At 31.3% G+C, this 18,798-nt stretch overlaps 2 protein-coding genes and 2 long non-coding RNA genes across 11 annotated transcripts; 2 read left to right on the plus strand and 2 right to left on the minus strand.

Annotated features, from left to right (window-relative positions):
• Positions 1-2,211: 2,211 nt before the first annotated feature.
• LOC106784707 lies at positions 2,212-3,203 on the minus strand. Its single transcript, XR_001381443.1, has 3 exons — positions 3,000-3,203; positions 2,437-2,602; positions 2,212-2,359 (listed from the first exon to the last, which is right to left on the minus strand). It is a non-coding gene; the product is annotated as an uncharacterized LOC106784707 (long non-coding RNA).
• Positions 3,204-3,983: 780 nt separating this feature from the next.
• LOC106785487 lies at positions 3,984-5,673 on the minus strand. Its single transcript, XR_001381530.1, has 2 exons — positions 5,020-5,673; positions 3,984-4,914 (listed from the first exon to the last, which is right to left on the minus strand). It is a non-coding gene; the product is annotated as an uncharacterized LOC106785487 (long non-coding RNA).
• A 954-nt stretch (positions 5,674-6,627) lies between these two features.
• LOC106785454 (CCR4-NOT transcription complex subunit 7) lies at positions 6,628-10,514 on the plus strand. Of its 8 annotated transcripts, none has more exons than XM_014745943.1 (8): positions 6,628-6,805; positions 7,143-7,237; positions 7,501-7,708; positions 8,342-8,527; positions 8,607-8,766; positions 8,851-9,127; positions 9,200-9,340; positions 9,437-10,514. In XM_014745943.1, exons 3-8 carry the CDS (start codon positions 7,618-7,620, stop codon positions 9,563-9,565), a joined length of 984 nt encoding a protein of 327 aa, XP_014601429.1. In that variant the 5' UTR covers positions 6,628-6,805; positions 7,143-7,237; positions 7,501-7,617; the 3' UTR covers positions 9,566-10,514. The 8 variants fall into 8 exon arrangements, with proteins under 8 accessions (XP_014601429.1, XP_014601447.1, XP_014601457.1 ...); XM_014745961.1 differs by having other exon boundaries at positions 6,629-6,805; positions 8,360-8,527; XM_014745952.1 differs by having other exon boundaries at positions 6,636-6,728.
• An 822-nt stretch (positions 10,515-11,336) lies between these two features.
• LOC106785447 (protein mesh) lies at positions 11,337-17,140 on the plus strand. The gene is made up of 15 exons (XM_014745931.1): positions 11,337-11,411; positions 12,159-12,400; positions 12,486-12,673; positions 12,763-13,078; positions 13,166-13,334; positions 13,413-13,673; positions 13,748-13,941; positions 14,014-14,159; positions 14,225-14,506; positions 14,662-15,131; positions 15,318-15,592; positions 15,678-15,952; positions 16,077-16,228; positions 16,302-16,484; positions 16,689-17,140. The coding sequence occupies exons 1-15, from the start codon at positions 11,357-11,359 to the stop codon at positions 17,138-17,140; spliced, it is 3,660 nt and encodes a 1,219-aa protein (XP_014601417.1). The 5' UTR covers positions 11,337-11,356.
• The last annotated feature ends 1,658 nt before the right edge of the window (positions 17,141-18,798 follow it).

Below are 18,798 nucleotides of genomic sequence, written 5' to 3' on the forward strand. Positions count from 1 at the left end.
AATATGTATTGATCGCAATATGTGCAAGCGCGTCATCCCATTATCGTCAATATCATTCATATTGTTTTCAATAAAGAAAGTATTACATTCGCAATGGATACTCGTAACGAGAAAAGTAGTTCTAAAGAGAAAAGAATACGATCACGATTTTATATTTGCAAAATCATAACAAATATTTTACCGTAATGCTTCCAATTTTATTTTAACACGATGTTTTATATTTGTATAAACTCGTAACTCATAAATTTAGTAACACGTCTTTATCTTCGATATATACATTCAACCATGATTCCTCCCGAGACTCGTCAAGGTTTTTTCTATTTTTTTTCTTTCTTCCATTTTGTTTCTCCAACTCTCGTAATCAATTCCAAAACTTTTTATTTCAACATCGGTGAGATCAATCTAAGGTATTGAAAATTCTATAAAGTTTCGAATATAATTTCGATAACTTTAAAAGTAACACATGTGTGTGTGTGAATAACTGGTGAAATACTACATGGACGTATATATATCTAATGTTTTATAAAACTTAATTCGTTTATGCAATCGTTAATAGTACTATTCAGATCGTCGATTTACCACAATTGCGATCTTCTTAGTTCATTTTCATTCTTCAACGATAAGCAACGAACAAAGAAGTAATAAGGACTAATATGATGGAGTCTAGAATAGGGTACGTTTGCCTGAAGCTGGTACTGATAAGAAATACGATGTAAGGGTACGGATAATGTCTTGGAAAGAGAAGGGAGTGTGTAACTGACTAGAGAAAGAAAGAAGAAAGGATAGAATGGAAGAGCGAGATAAAGATAAGAAAGAATCTCTATAGACTGAATAAAAAGAAAAGAAAAAGAAAAAGAAAAAAAAAGACAATTTTTGTTGGCGTCAGATAATTAAGGGCGCTTGACAAATAAAGATAAATGATCGCTGATTTTCCTCAAATCAGTAATAATGAAAACACCTTATTTTTCTCTCGTTTCCTCAATATCACTTTCTTACATTACGACTTAGTATTCCGCGTGCTAAGCAACGATATAGTAAACGTTTAAGTCCGGCCGAGTACAACGATCTACCTTTATCTGGAGCATGCAGGTTAATATATTCCAAGAGCAATCATTGCGGTACCTTGTTGTATGTAAATCACCACACTCCTTAGTGTAGATAGATCGTTCGAGGTTGAATCTATCTTCGTTGTCCCTTGAAAATAGATATTGCTCAAACGAATTCGCTATGCCGGAAAAATATTATTTGTTATATTTGTAGAGAGAGAGAGAGCGCGAAATCAAACGTTTTGAATAAATATTTTTTCGACGTATGAAAACTTCAAAGGATATATTTCTTTCTATATCCAAGAGAATCCTATCGAAATTATTATTGTATATATTATGGACATGTCTGCCGATTATACTATATTACTTATACATGTTAAATGTAATATGCCACACCGCTGTAATCATAGATTTCCTTATTTTTATCAAAGTTATAGAAATATACCTTATATGGCAAAAAATGCAAATTTAGTGATATCGATTTTAAAACATAACGACATCAGATTCTGGAGAAATTTAAAACAAATGATGAGATTATAATCATGACAAATACATGAGATATGAACGATTGAAATTCGTATTATACCCTCCTACATGCATGTAACAACGATCTAAAATAGTAATACTAAATAGATTACTGCTTTGTAAATGGTCAACATAATTTAGAATTGGTGTTAGCGGAAAGTAGTTATGGACGTAGAGATAGAGTGTATGAATGTGTCTTGCTTTCAGTTTAAAGAACTTTTCCTTGGCACGAAGAAATGTCAGGGAAAATGAACCCTGAAAATTTACGACGTGGCACCAATAAACCCTCGAACGGATAAGTGAATCATCCGCGTTAGGAATGCCGCAAATAGTTCTTATTTTCTCTACTTCGAGAGTCTAGCTCCTTAAAACAAGTATAAGGCGATGTAGCAGTAATGGATCTCACTTCCAACCTAATTCAATCTAATCGTTAGTGAGGCATACCCATGTACGGGAGCTGACAAGACGAACCAAGCAAGTTGGCTTCTTTACAAAGGATGTACGACGTTCAGGAAGGAAAGATTCAAGATAGTTACATGTGCTTGGCGGAGTCGTGTTTGACTCCAATGAATTCCTCTTGCGCCCTTGTTAACGGGCTAACCAAGACAGACCTTACAAACACCTACTATTAATTTTCTTGACCTTTAAATTGTTTCTCAAAATTTATTTCAAAGATTTATACATATTTTTAGTTACATATTTATATCATTTGTATTTTCCATTATATAACAAATATAGATCACTTAGCAATAAGAATGGTAGGAACGTATACAACAAATAGGATGAACCTAAAAAATATATTCTCATTGAAATGAAACATATTTCACAATTAACAATGAGTGTTGAGTAATAAACCAATACATACTACTGTTAATTACCACTGCAAGCATTTTCGCATTCTTCCTTCGTCATAAAATTATTTCCATTACCTTGGCACCCACCATAAGTGAATTTTATACATTTTGACCCATCGAATGCCCATCTCGGTATGGATGCTCTACACGGGCCGACAGTGATCGGTTCATTACAGCCTATAGGAATTATTACAATATATATATATATAATGTGATTTATATTTATGGAAAACCAAGAATTTATGTTTTACTCATTCATATATTCAAAGTATAATAGTAAGTCAACGACCTAGCAACATTGAATTACTAGTTCCCTTCAAATCTCTAAATTAAAGCAACGTGGGTTCGGTTAATAAAATGAATGGATGACCTGTTTAGAAAAATAAAAACAATGTGCTGTTGACTCCAAAAAAGCGATAAATAGACGCGACATTTTTGGTACTATTGGATATGTGTGAAAAGGTGTTCATAGAGAAATAATTCAAATCCGTAAAAGGTAGAGTAAAAAGATATTTGAAGTATATAAAATAATCGAATAATTATATATATAAAACAAAAAATAAGAAATACATACCACTGTTGACTGCTGAATTTTCATGGAAAAGAGAACAAATAAGAAATAGGCACAGTACTAATACTTTAGTTTTCATTTTGAAATTTTTTCCTACTTGATTTAGAATTTCAGAACAAAGTTGCAATCTACGGATACAATCGCCAAACTGACTCTTATTAACTGCTGGTTTATTATCTGTTTTCTCTCATTTATATATACTGCAGTTGAGCCATATAAGCGGCATGAAATTCCCACTTAAACGAACACTAACTATAGTATATGTTAGTATTTGTAATGTTATCTTTTCTTATATTTACATTGATGACGTATAGAATATGTACTTTTTTAATCAACAATTATATTCATTGGCAATAGATCGTTATATAACGTAATATACGAGAAGCAAAACTACACATTTTCTACGAATTTATTATAAAGTTATTACCATAACCACTTATTATTCAAGGCTAATCGGTGATTATCAATATCAGTCTGATAATTTGCAAAAAATCTATCGAGTAAGTAACATTGAACGTAATCGTATATCTTTTCTATTATTCTTTTCATATTATATCTGTTTAATTTGTTTATAAATTAGATGCGCAATAGGGGCGACTATTTCTATCGCAGATATTAATAAGAAAATACATAAGCGAGAATCGTAATTGCACGTTATACAATATAAGTCAATCAATAGTTGTAATCTATAAAACACTTATTGTTAGTAGAGAGAACTCTATTGTCCCTTTTATCTATAATTCTTGAAACGTTTAATGCGAAATGTTTATAAGATCATAAAAAAAATATTCTTGTTTATTTTGCCGTATATTAATTTCATATATATTCAAAAATTGTTCTCAGTAATTGATATAATATAATTTTAAAGTCATTAATATAATAAATTTATTTATAATTGTATCTCCGAAATATTTTCATATAGAATATATTAATCATTGATTTCATAGAATTTTTAAATACATGTATTGTAACGAGTAATATAATAAATTTTTCACTTTTCAATAAAAATAAATATATGAAGTAACAATATATATATAACAGTATAGAAAAATATTAAATATCTTAACAATACTTCGTATCTACCATAGATAAATTTTGTTGTTATCTTTTGTACCATCGGTCAAACACAATGATATGTTGCCGCTTATTATATAGTACGTAAAATATACTGGTAATACCAATAAGTTCATTTCTAATACGAACCATGTACGCTGTTAAAGTAAAAGCGAGGCTGCTATATTAATGAAATATGTTTATAACTATAATTTCCGATCGGAAATTGGAATTTCATTGGTTCCCTACAGTTTCATTATGTTTTTGGAAGGCTTATTAAGTACTCTTTAAGAAGTTTGTATGAAGCGAGAATAGGACAAGAAACAATATAGTAAGTAGAATCTAACCAATTAGAGCTTTGACAATTAGGTAACAGTTTGTGATTATGTTAATCTCAAACAAAGGAATATTATGACAAAAACCATATTTAAACAATACCTTCCATAAACTTTTTCTAGGTTTATCTTTAAATTTTTGTTCATTTATTATAATCTTCATAAGTAATTTAAATTTTTGTTCATAGGCAATGTTCATAGTAATTATTCACGTATAGGCATATATATTGTATCATACTCCACACAACTCGTACAAATTTATATGCTTCTCTGTCTCGTTTATTTATTAAATCCTCGTATTCCTATCTATTAATTATAATTTACATCATTTGTGGAATACCACACTACTATAAAAAAAAATAAGATAAAATCTCACGCATAATTAATATTCATTTTCTTGATTTGAAAAATGATTTCCAAGATTTGTTAACAAGATTTACATATTTCTTGCACATACTTGTATCATTCGTTCTTTCATTGGAATATATATAGATTATTTATTTGGAATAAGATTACTATACAATCAGCACCTAAAAAGTATATATGATATTAACAATAATAATATAATATCACTTGTTGAAATGGAATATATTTTACTATTAAATGGAAATGATAAGGAAATAAAATATACATACTATTGTAAAATGTAATAAGTTTTATCGCATTCTTCCAACGTGATAAAACTATTCTCATCACGTTGATATCCACCCAAAAAAACATTACGCATTTTTCTTAATATGCATTGCATGCCCATCTAGTCATAGTCGTTTAATATAGGTGTGATCAAACGACAACAAATTAGTAGGCACTGTGATATATAATTTACTTTTGTAGAAAAAGAGAATCAGAAATACACACTCCAATTAAAAGCCAAAATTTCATGAACAAATAAATAAATGATTAGTACAAAAAGTACGAATCTTATGGCTTTTATCTTGAAACGTTTTTCCTTGATCTAGGATTCAAAGTCTACTGGGAATATGCAAATTGCATCACTAAAGTGACTTCTATTAACTATGAATCTAACTAGTACTTTTTAAGTGTTGTAAGCAGTTCTAGATTTCTATCTAATTGTTAATGAGCATTAAGATTTATGTAAAAATTCATAATATTATAGCTTATATTCATGTATAGATAGAATATAAAACATGAACTTTACGTCATTTATATTTACGCTTATTAAGTACATACTATCGTCCAATGGTGGTCCCAGTGGTAACAAAAATGATGCTGGGTTGATAAAAAAGGGGACTTGTGAGTTTCTATATACTTCACCACAAAAAAGTTGGCATAGAACCGCAACAGCAGAAAAAAATGAAAATATTTACCTATTGTTTATACATTATGAACGATTAACTTATTTCTTTTCACTACCTTATAGGTTGTTACTTTAGAAATCAACTTTAAATATATCCTCTGCAGGTATACCAACCTTACTCTCATTTTTTTCCAAGTGCGTTTGCGCATGTGTATAACATATCTCCCACTCATGACGTCGCCATTTCATAATTATTCAAAGTATAATAATTATTTTCAACTAATTAACGATAAATAAAAAATATTTGATATAATAAAGTCGAGCAAATAGTGTGCAATTAAGAGCACTTATTCATTTTTTTCTGCTGTTAAGGTTCCTGGCTATCGTTTCTACAGTGACTTAGCTTTAGAGTTTGGTAGCACCAATGTTTTCAAAGTCGTAGCGATTCCTATATTACCATCTCTAATGGTGGAAAACTATTTAGCGTTTTAGCTATTATATATATGTTTTCACTATAGATAAATACTTGTGTTTTTTTTTTATAGCATAATTTAAACACAATAATAATTTCTTACATCTGTGATGAAAATACAGTAATTATTCTCTTTATTAACATAAGATAATTCTAAGATAAAGTAGTAATACTCTATCAAAGAATCTGTAAGTATATAAATGCTCACAAATCTACTTTTTACGTAACCAAAATCACTTTTTTTAGTACCGGGTCCATTGGTAGGCAAGAGTAGGTACTTAACGCGATTACGATACAATACTATCAAAAAATACAATATTCTTTGTCGTATAGCGTTAAATACCTACTCTTGCCTACCAGTGGTCCCGGTACTAACTAAAATGATTTTGGATACGTAAAAAGCGGACTTGGGAGCTTTTATGTATTTCTGTATTTTTTGAATCTATTTTTCTGATCTCTCAAAAAATAACTAGATATGTGTCTCTTCGTATGAATAAGTAACTAGCGACTACAACGCCTCTTCACGCTTATCATTCACAACTGGAATGTGCTTTGAGTTTGGAAACTGTAAGAAACTCGCTTAACCTGTTTATGCTGTCACAGAAGATTCAAAGGTTTAAAAACAATTATAAAACTTCATTCAGTTTATTATTTAGTATATAATAGTGCAATCAAAAGGGCATATGAGGAGGTATAATAGATTTTACGATTGATTCATATTCAACTTTATATAATTATTCTTGATTCTTTTCCAACACATAACCTACTTATCATAGATAAATGTATTTAGACTTTAATTTGTTATTATATTTATTTCCATTTTATGGTGAAATTATTTCATCATTCTATGCCGTTATATTTGTTTTCTTTTGATTACATTATATTTTTAAATATTTTTTTATTTATACGAGAATTTGGTGAACTAGTGTTGTCAAACCTATCTTGTCAGAAAATTGTGTTTTTATATAGAGTATTTTTTTAATTATAGGTATTGTACTAATCAATACCTAATAACTTTATTTGTACAGTACTATGAAGAAAGAAAGACCGTGACGGAGGATATTGTGGATAAGAGTAGATCTGGTGACGACAAACATATCTAACCTTATGCCCTCAGCCACTGGTGTGTAAAACATAAATAGTAAATTATGTCTAATATGTTAGTATGTCAAGAGCAATTTTGCATATCATCTACACATTAGATATTATACTAAAATATTAGATATGATATATAGTTAAGGTATTTTTGAATAATGCCTTGAGGAGTATTGCACTTGAAAATTGAATACTTAGAATTATTTAGTAATAGAATTAATGGAGAATGCCAGAAATAAAAGAACAACTATATAATCTCGAAATAATGAGTATTGGGAATACGTATTCCAGGAGTGAAGAAGCAATATAAATAAAGCACTTGGGGATCGAGTGGATATTGCAATCATCATTCCAGAAGATGTGTGAAGTAGAAATCTCTTTATATATAGTAAACTATTAGTATTATCAATGAAGCTCCTGGCAAATGTGCAGTATCAATCGCTGCAAAAAAAGGTCTGCCTTTACAAAGAATCGACGAAGAATGCACAATCATTAGAAGGTGCAGTTATATATGAAATTATTTAGTATCTGGAAAGAAAAACAGAAAAAACATATTGATTAGATTCAAGTAAATATATAACTTAAATATATTAGAAAGCAATGTTACTATTTGCACATTTATAAGTCTGTATTAAATAGTTTGGTTTTATATAATGCTATATAGGCTTCATACACCTTAACATTTTTTACATACATTTATTTCACTATGACTATGAAAAAGATGATAATTTGTGGTTGGTTTGTGGTTGCCTATAGATGTTGTCCTTATTAAATATTACTAATGAATATTATAAGTATACTTTCAAGAGTTAATGCTCACTCAAGGCTTTTTTAAATAATGATATGCAATAATGACACTGAAAGGAAATTACACGTAACCAATACCAACCAGGAATATACCTTATCTTGGTCATATAGGTATTTGCAATTGAGAAAGTATTGTAAATATCCTTACACGTTATTGATAAGTTAATAATTTAATATCTTGAGCTATATCAAATTTATAGTATCCAAAATCTTGTTATATGTCAACCATTAACGTTGATTTGATTAAAAACAAAAAAAACTCAATATGAATATAAATGTAAAAACAAATTATTTATTTATTTATTTATTTAGAAGAAATTTATAGGTGTGTCTAACTCTATAGGGCAGCAGAAGGGTGGGGCGACTATGCCCAGTAATGAAGAATGTGGAATACGAGATGTCTGGGGACACAATTTAGAGGAGGAATTTCGCACAATTCGACAAGTTGTGCAGCAATATCAATATATTGCAATGGACACAGAATTTCCTGGGGTAGTAGCAAGGCCTATTGGTAAGACAGTTAAATCATTAATAACGATCTGTTATTCTGTATTTACGAAAAATATTCTCAAAGTATAATATCTTAAAAGGGGAATTTAGAACAAGTGCCGATTATCAATACCAATTGCTACGATGCAACGTAGACCTTTTGCGAATAATACAACTTGGTCTCACGTTCCTCGATGAATCGGGTAATACGCCAGGTGGTAGTTACACAACGTGGCAGTTCAACTTCAAATTTAATTTACAGTAAGAGTGCAACTTTCTTACAATTGTAAATATTTTATTAAAATGAAAGTGTTAAATAATTGTATATTTGTATATTTCTTTCAGGGAAGACATGTATGCACAAGATAGTATAGATATGCTACAAAATAGTGGCATACAATTTAAAAAACACGAAGAAGAGGGTATTGACCCGTTAGATTTTGCTGAACTGTTAATGACATCAGGGATTGTCCTTGTCGACGATATTAAATGGCTATCTTTTCATTCTGGTTACGATTTTGGATATCTATTAAAACTACTTACTGATCAAAACTTGCCGCAGGAGGAAAGTGAATTTTTCGAACTTCTTAGGATATATTTTCCAACCATATATGATGTAAAAGTGAGTAGAATTATATCGTCTAATAGTTAATTTTAGGAATCTTAGAAATAATTAATTTATTTTGTTATTTAGTACTTAATGAAATCCTGCAAAAACTTGAAAGGTGGTCTTCAAGAAGTAGCGGAACAACTGGAAATACAAAGAGTCGGTCCACAGCATCAAGCTGGATCTGATTCTCTTCTTACTGGAATGGTCTTTTTTAAAATGCGAGAGGTACTATTATTGTTTTAAGAATTATTCAATTGGAATGAAAATTTCTTTTTTGGAAAAATCATTTTTACGTTTATTTTTTGTTATTGGCAATTTTAGATGTTTTTCGAGGACAACATCGACGATGCAAAATATTGTGGTCATTTATACGGTTTGGGAACGTCATTTGTCGTAAATGGTTCTGGAGGATATATGGACAGTAATGGGGATAATTCTTCCTCTTCGTAATGTTAAACTTGCTCCATCGCAATTGCAACAGATTATTTCATTGCATTAAAAATAAAATATTACAAAAGATCCTTTCACTTACTGATCGGGCATCTAGTTCATATCCACATTATAATATTCAGAGATCACTATTGTAGATTACAGATATTAATTGACTAATACGAAAATCTAGGTGCATTTTGTTTAAATTTTTGAATTTTTTTGTATCCTTTAATTCATGCAATTTTCGTAGCTTTATTCTGTGATACATAGAATTGGTCGAAAAAAATATTTATCATATCGTGCAACACAAAAGAAAATGTAATATAGCTTCTTTATAAACATTTGTGAGAATATTGATATAGAAGATACAGTTGCAGTACAAAAATGACTCGCATTTCCTTCTATTTTTAAGACTTTTATAGATTCCTTGACTATTTTGGTAAACTGCGGAAAGGATATTTCGAGAGTCGGGCAGTGATAACGCTACTTGTCAACTTTTCAGCGTGCTTAGGTGTAACGATCTACTTTCAGTAGATGTATTTATTATATAAATATGCATTTGTAGTACGTTACATTTTTATCCTGAGTAATTCTTTATAAATACAAGAACATACAATTCATTTCCTCTATTCAATTATCAACTAAATCGCGATTTCATTGTAGATCGTATTGAGACCACTTATGATTAACTTACAGGGACTATAGTTTACCTACGTATTCATTACTTTTTCGGATAATAAACAATGTTATTAACAAATCACTCTTAACGATCGACGAATCTTTACCGATTATGTACGTATGTGTTCATCAATACATACTACACGTTTTATTGTAAAACTCGTTACCTGCAAAGAATAAAACAAAACTTTGGTACTTTTCCAAATCGATCGTACATAAAGATTTTTCTTTTTGTAAATATTATTATACAATTTCAGGCATTTAAATAAATTCCACGTCTGATAATTTACTGCTATGTCCATTAATTTATCATGATTTAAACATAGATATGTGTATATGTAATGCTAAGAGATAAGAGAAAAAAATTACTATGATTAGAAGATTGTGTGTGTGTAGAACTACAATGTATCGAAGATATATGTAGTATAATTATTTTTCCAAATCAACAAGAATTTTCCAATTTATTAATTATTTTTGAAATATATTGTTCAAGATTTTATTAATCGTTTTTAGATTATCATCAAATGAAATATCATCAAATAACCAATTAAAAAGAAAAGATCTGATAATTTTCACTTTCAACAATAAGTAGGACATACCGATCCCTTCCTTTTTCTCAGTTTAAGCGATACGTTTAATGTACCTGCTCGTAGTAAGATAACTGTCCGTTATCATAGAAGAGTCGATGATATCAGGAACGTTATCACAACTCGTTACCCGAATCTCATTTCAGTATCGTTTCGTTTAGTAGACTATTTTGTTCGTTTAAGTTGCGCTCGCCGAAAAATGCAGGCTCGAGCGTCGCGGATTCAGGGTGTTTTTCACCCATGCAAATTATCAATGACAACGATGCTTCTCTATGTTTCTGCGATATTGTTAAGTGGGATCAATGCTCAAACGGAAAATGAAACTTTCGAAAGTGCTTTCGGATTGAACGCCCCGGAATCAACGGAGAACAAAAATTACATAGCTGCAGCTGAAAAGAAGAAATCGGTTCTTTCGGAATTGGAGGATTTTGCGGAAAGCAATAAAAATGAAATCGAAACAATTGAGGAAAAGCCCGACACCGAACTTTTCAAACATGATCCTTTCGTTTTCGAGGATTCGAAAAAGGAAGTCGTGTCAAATTCGATGGGTATTTCTGGTAGGGTAGGTGGTGAAAGAATCAGCAAATATGTGCGGTATGGTGAGTAATTTATTATCGATGGGCGTGACCCTTCTCTTGAAATAATCTAAAAAAAATGGAGACACTAAACGTTGCGAACTCATCAAATAATCCTTCATTGTTTTTTTTGTACTTTCAGTTCCTTTACAATCTTTACATTTTCCTTTAAAAAAGTTACTTTTTTCCTTCAATAACAATTCATAATGACCTATAAAAACACGCCGTGACTGATCGCGTAGTAGCTCGTGTTATTTGCTGAAAAGGTAAGACAGTCATATCGTAGCTTATCGTATCCCTTATCAGTTACTCATTTTAACGTGAATCGAAGGGTGATTCATTCGAGTCGTTGTTCTAAGCGTTTCGTAAGTATAGAAGTATGCTTCAAGAAACATTTTCAAGATTTATTATGGTAAAATATCACTTCTCGTTGAAGAAACATTATTTTGTTCGATTGATAAAATCGAACGGCAGTCAATAATACGAGATAAAACATGCTTTAAAACATGCAATCTTTCATCATGTTTATTGATTCTTCGATGGTACAATATTTGATATTTTTTCTAGTACGATATGAAGTAAATGGATTGGTTTCTTTGTACTAAGTCTGGTTAAAATGTTTGCGTTATTATAATTTTATCTTTAATATATCTACGAATAAAAATAAAAATATTTTAACAAATAAAATATGGAATTATTTGTCTAAAACGGATACTGAGTAAGATTTGTAACAGTATCATCTTGCAACGTGTCATTAACGTGTGATTGCAGACTCAGATCTGCCGGATGCCAATAGGTATGCACCTCGACCTGATGACTCAGTTCCCGATTACATCCTCACTGAAGCGAGATTGAAACAAATTCGATCAGAATTCATGTATTGGTATTTTGACAAAGGAGGTGACAACGATAATGGAGATTATCAAACAGATATTCACGCATCCACAGCGATCATTCACAAGAATTTTAATTTTCAATTACCTTTTTTCGGATTTCGATTCAATTACACTAGGGTGCGATTCTAATTCTCTTTTTTTCGATATAAAAATTTTTTGCGATAAGAAAATATCGATAACTGGCATAATTCTTATATCTTAGGTAACCGTCAATGGTTTTTTAGAGTTTAGCGATCCTCCAGATCATTACACATATCCTTTGGTCTTTCCAATCAAAGATTGGCCCGAAAGAAATGATCCCAGTTTTATTGGGATATTTTTCAGTCTTTGTCGTATAGGAAAACTTAGGCCAACAGACAACGACAAAAGAAGACCTGGTGTCTATTTTCGGTAAAATAAACGATATCATTTTTTTATATAAGAAAAATCGTCAAATTATAAATCCTCAACTATCTTTATCGAGATCGATTTGGTTTTAGACTCGAAAGAGATCTACAGAAAAGAACGGATCAATTTGGCGTAGAAATGAGAGAACGAGTCAAATGGGATATTCGTCAAGGTGTCGTGGGTTCTGATTCATTTGACCCAAAGCATGCCATTATTGTCACTTGGAAGAATATTTCCTTTGTCGGTGGCCTCGATAATGCTCTCTATAAAACGAATACGTTTCAAATGGTTCTAGCTACGGATGAAGTGTTCACATACGCAATATTCAATTATCTAGATATTCAATGGTCTGCACACACATCAGCTGGTGGTGACAGTTCTGGTGGAGAGGGTGGAGTACCTGCATTTGTAAGCAATAAAAAATTAATACGTAAATCTTCTTTTGTGAGTAGAAGTTTCAATATTATTTTTTTTTTGTTTTTTTTTTTTAATTAGATTGGATTTAATGCCGGTAATGGTACACAAAGTTACGAATATAAACCTTATTCACAAACGTCTACTGTGCGAGATTTAACGGGTAGAGGATGGGCCAATGGTTTTCCAGGCCGTCACATTTTTAGAATAGATGAGAAAATAATGCTAGGTACTTGTAACAAGGATATAGGTAAGGTTTAATGGTAAATAAAAAAGCTATTTCTTCTTATCGAAATTCTTTATTTATATCATTTATTCTTTCGTATAGCCGGTACTCATTTGCCTCTTGTATTCGCTCCTGAAAGCGGAAACATGTTGGGTGGTACAGTAGTCAATATCACCGGACCTTGTTTCAATGAGACCGAGAAAATCAGGTGTCTGTTCGATACGGTCACGGTGATCGGTCATGTCGTAGACAGAAATCGTGCTATTTGCGTTCAACCATTCGTACAAGCCGAAGGTTACGTTCGGTTGGAAGTAGCCATTGGGAATAGCGGAAAATTTAATTGGAAGGGAAAATATTTCATTGGTAAGACGATTCGTCATTGGATAATTAATCGTCTTTTCTTCATTTTGGTACATTTTTAACATTTTATAATACAGAAACACCTGCTACTGCTGCCGAAAAAATTTCTTTCTCCAATACGGCTGTTCATGAACTCGATCCAGCGGAAATAAAGATTACATGGAATCAATACAATTTAACGAGCAACTTAAATGCCGGTGTTCAAATATCGTTATGGGGTTACAGAGAAACAAAGACTACTCCCGAGTTAAAATTCATTACTGATCTTGAGGTGTTTATCTTTCAATTTCACGATATGTTTGGATAAATTTGAAAAATCTTTAATCTTTAACTGAAATTTCAGATATCGCATACTAATACAGGCAGTTATACAATTAGACCAGCGAATTATCGTGATATGTACAATCCTGATGTACAAGATATTGTGTTCGGATTTATAAAGATTAATCTAACAGATCCGGCTCAATATTCTGGAATTAATCTTTCGCCGTAAGTAAAAAATGAAAAGTCTGATAAAAACATTTGTTAAAACTCGATCGATGTAATTCTTTTAGAGTTTTATGGAGTAAACCGATTCCACTTGCTTGGTACTTTGGCCCACAATGGGAAAGATTATATGGGTCTCGTTGGTCACAAAGAATGTGTGATAGATGGATTATGAATGACAGATACTTGAAAAATTTTGCTGCTGAAATTACATTATGTCCTTGCACTCTGGAACATGCTTTGTACGATAAAGGACGATTTATGCCAGACTTCGACTGCGATAAGGACTCAAATCCCGATTGCTATTACAATCATCATGCGACTCATTGCGTGAGGACTGGTGCACCAAAGTGAGTAACATTGTTATTGAATTTCTATAATTCTTATCGGGATAATATGAAAAAATATAACAGAATTTTGTTAAATATGTAATTATGCAATAATAAAAAAATTATAGAGTAAAAAATTTCATAAAATGTTAAGATTCGTATATTTTATTTTTTAGTTTGTATGGTTCGGAACAACAATGCTGCTACGATAAAAATGGTTTTTTGATGCTTACATACGATCAGCAATGGGGCTCGCGACCACGTCGTTCGCATAATTTAGGCTATTTCCCATGGAATGAAGCTAATAAAGTACCAACTCTCTCGCAATGGTATCACGACATGGTTCCTATGTACTTGTGTTGTCTGTGGCAAGAGGAACAGGCAGTCGGATGTGAAACGTTCAGATTTGAGAGACGTCCTTCGCAGGACTGCATCGCTTATCAGTCTCCGGCTATTGCAACGGTATTTGGTGATCCACACGTTGTTACGTTTGATGGCTTGGAATACACGTTTAATGGAATGGGAGAATTTGTATTACTACGAGTGGATCATTTGAGAGACAAGCTCGATGTTCAGGCTAGGTTCGAGCAAGTCGAAAGAAATTTTTATGGACCTGTCAATGCCACTAAATTGACATCGATTGCAGGTAATTATTTTATTTTTCAAATATCAAGCTCTTCAAAACAGGCATAATTTTGATCTATTTTTATTCTATATATATTGTATTACAAATTATTATTTATATCTTGGAATTATCTTTATAAATTTAATAACAAGCATTATTTACTCGTGCATACAATTTAACATTATCTTTTTCCTATGTTTACACGAGTGAGGGGAAATAATTCCGCTATTATTGAGGTACGATTACGACAAAAACACTCGCAATGGAGATACCGCCTAGACGTTTTTGCCGATAAAGAACGCGTTTATTTCGACAGACCTTCCTTAAAGTTTCAACATTTTCCCGGTGTAGTTGTCTATACTCCAACATACATTTTAAATCAAAGCGAAGTTATCATTATGATGGATACCGGTGCTGGTGTTGAAGTTATAGAAAATGAAGGCTTCATGTCAGCTAGAGTTTATCTTCCATGGTCATACATGGTAATTGAAATTTAAAATTTTTATTAGCTTTCTTTTTTACTACGTTTTGGGTATTGGATGATGAAATACAATGAATGGATTATAGAATAAAACCAGGGGATTGTTCGGAAATTGGAGTCACGATATTACCGATGATTTCACCAACCCGGACGGTCAAATGGCATCCGTCGGCAATTTAAACAACTTTGAAGACGTTCATAAGAATTTCGCAATGAATTGGCTATTGGAGGATAAGGATGTGGAGAGTAAAGGGGCTGCTTTGTTTACAAGGAAGTTCGGTAGAACTGCCTCCTTTTTCGCTAATCGAAGATTTCAACCGGAATTTCGTCGAACGCCTGAAGAAATAATACCATCCAATAGGTGAGGCACTTTTTCAAAATTGCATTTAAATTGAAACATAATGATAGAGTGTATTTCCGAATTAGGTTAGAAAAAAAACATTAATTGTAAGACAAATAACAAATTTTGATATATATTTTCTCAGAACGGAAGATCGAGTGCGAGCTAACGCTTTGTGTGGAGACTCGTATCAATGCAAGTACGATTACGCAATGACCCTTAATCGGGATTTTGCACATTTCACAAGAAATTATTACGATACTTACACGCAAATAAAGGCAATAAACGATAAGAGAAGTAAGTAAAAATGTAGGAAAATTATATTCTGGTGAATTTGGTTAAAGATCTTTACAGCAGTTTTATTCTTTAGCTATATCTTGTGGTATATTGGAAACACCGCGTTTCGGTCGAAAAACCAATTTTCTCTTTATACCCGGTGCCAAAGTAAGCTTCGAGTGTAACCAAGATTTTATACTTGTTGGAGATCAACGTCGAGAATGTACACCGGAGGGACGATGGAACATTCCCGAGTATGGATACACTGAATGCCTTCGTAAGTATTTTGCTTTTTATCAATTTCTTTTTACGTTTTTGATCTCTAATATTTGAATCTCTTTAATATTCTAAATCCATTTGAAATTTAAAGAAAGTAGACGATTGAGAAGTTTCAATATGGATATAAATAATACTGTTGTTCTGCGATAAAGTAATTACACATGTTAATACAAATTTGTTAATATTTAAATAAAATACGTAGGTCAAGTCGAATATGCTCAACGTACCGCATGGACAACCTTCGGCATTGTAGCGGCAATGTTAATCCCTGCTACAATATGTATCGTTCTTGCTTTTGTTTATATGAGAAAAAATCGATCTAATGGAGATTCTACTAAATCTTGGCGTTATTCCGAACGCAGCTCGGGTATAGATAACGATTCTATGTTGATGAAACAAACAGTTCCTTTAAAGATGGACGATAGAGCAGTTTCACCTGTTAGCGATAGTAGTCTCAGCTCATTAGGTGGTACAAAGAAGCGACGTTCTTATGACAAAGTTTATCGTACGAATGAACCTTTACCAGACAGACCTAACATCGATTTTGAGGACAAAGATTGGGATCTCAAAGAACCCGTCTCACCGACCGAATCTGACTCGACCGTAGATTCGATTCAAAAGACTGGAAGTCTTACGAGAGAAAGCGATGTGTAAAATTTTCTAAATCATTCGTATCCATTAAAGTAGAGAGTAAATTGACAAGAATGAGAAAAATAATTAACATTTATATTAACGGAATATTTCATTGTAAGAACTGAAAGTAACATTCGCGTTTAATATTTCAAAGCGTTTCCATTTCATGATATTCTTTTTGCTCATCTTGTTTCCATAGCTCTTCGAGATTATAACCAATTTCATCGCGTTACTAGATCTATATTATATATATCTTAACATTTTTTTTCTTCTTTTACACATTAGAAATAATTAGAAAAGTAATAATTTTGTATGTGCTGTGGAATAGAAATGCAAAAGGTATACTGTACCATATTTGCGCAAAATTTAATCACGTGCGTTATATGATTACAATTTACATGATTTACCAATAAAATGACACGCGTCAAATATTTTATTATTTAACTGAGCAATTGTAAAAAACGATGTGAGCTCTTCTAGATGGTGTATCAAATATATCACAATAAATTTTTTATAGACCTTTATACAATCAGGAAATTTCTATTCCACATGCATTTACAGATTATCAATATAGAACAGTACGTTAAAGTTATTCACAAACAATTCCAAGTGGAATGGAAGTTTCCACCAAAGCCATTGTAAATTTTCTTTTATCCTCAATCCTGTTATTTCTCTTTAACTTTATTATTTCAGGTCTTTTCGTCAAATTTAACTTCTATTTGAAATTGATCCGTCACGAAAAGTAATACGAATTACATTTTACTTTTTCTTTTTTTTCGTTTTTAATCACATAGGTCAACAGGAATACAGTTCCCGACAAGCTGGTATTACAACTGGTATAGTACTTGCTAGTATAGTTCCTATTATACTCATAATAGTTTGTATCGCATCAAGAGCTCTTAAACAACGCCGAAATGAGCGAGAGCAAGATGAATCACTTTCAAGGTACTTAATATATTTTTTAAATCTATGTAATCCAACTTAAAAAGTTATCGTCATACTACGTTAACGGATTTTTCAGAGCACGTAATTTAGAACTTCAACGACTCAGAAAAATTGAAGAAGACGATGATTCAAGTACATATGCGGGCAAAGCTACTGAAATTAATTAAAATGAGTAGTTTTCAATATCTTATATCATTGCATCAACTCAACACGTCTTTCGAACGCGTATCATATCATTCGCTCAATCATTCTTAACAATAATTCATTCAATTTATAGCTAATCAACATTTTAAACGAAATTAGCGTTACCACTTATCATTACAATTACGGTAATACAATTTTAACTTATAATTATTTCGTAAAAGACTTATATATTTTTAAAATTTAAAACATGATTTAATAATAATCACCGATCATAATATTCTTTTTTACTTGTTTGTTTTTTAATGCAACAGATCTATGAGTTTAGAGAATTAGATATAAATACATATTTAAATAGATTTTTTAATTTATAATCCAAAAATGTAATATTATAAATGATATGACAATATTTTAAATCATAAGTTGTTATTAATAAATAAAATGTGTAAACAACAAGAAGTATATGAAAAAATAATATATTTTTGCATATCAATTTGGAAGTAATCATCGTTGCTTTGTTTTATCAGCGAAATAATAATTTTCACCTCCTAGCGGCAACGTAATGCAACAGAGATGAAAGTAGAATTATCGAC

The sequence above is a fragment of the Polistes canadensis genome, unplaced genomic scaffold (assembly GCF_001313835.1).
Source record: "Polistes canadensis isolate GaletaPanama2010 unplaced genomic scaffold, ASM131383v1 scaffold_2, whole genome shotgun sequence".
In the NCBI taxonomy this organism is placed as follows: domain Eukaryota; kingdom Metazoa; phylum Arthropoda; class Insecta; order Hymenoptera; family Vespidae; genus Polistes; species Polistes canadensis.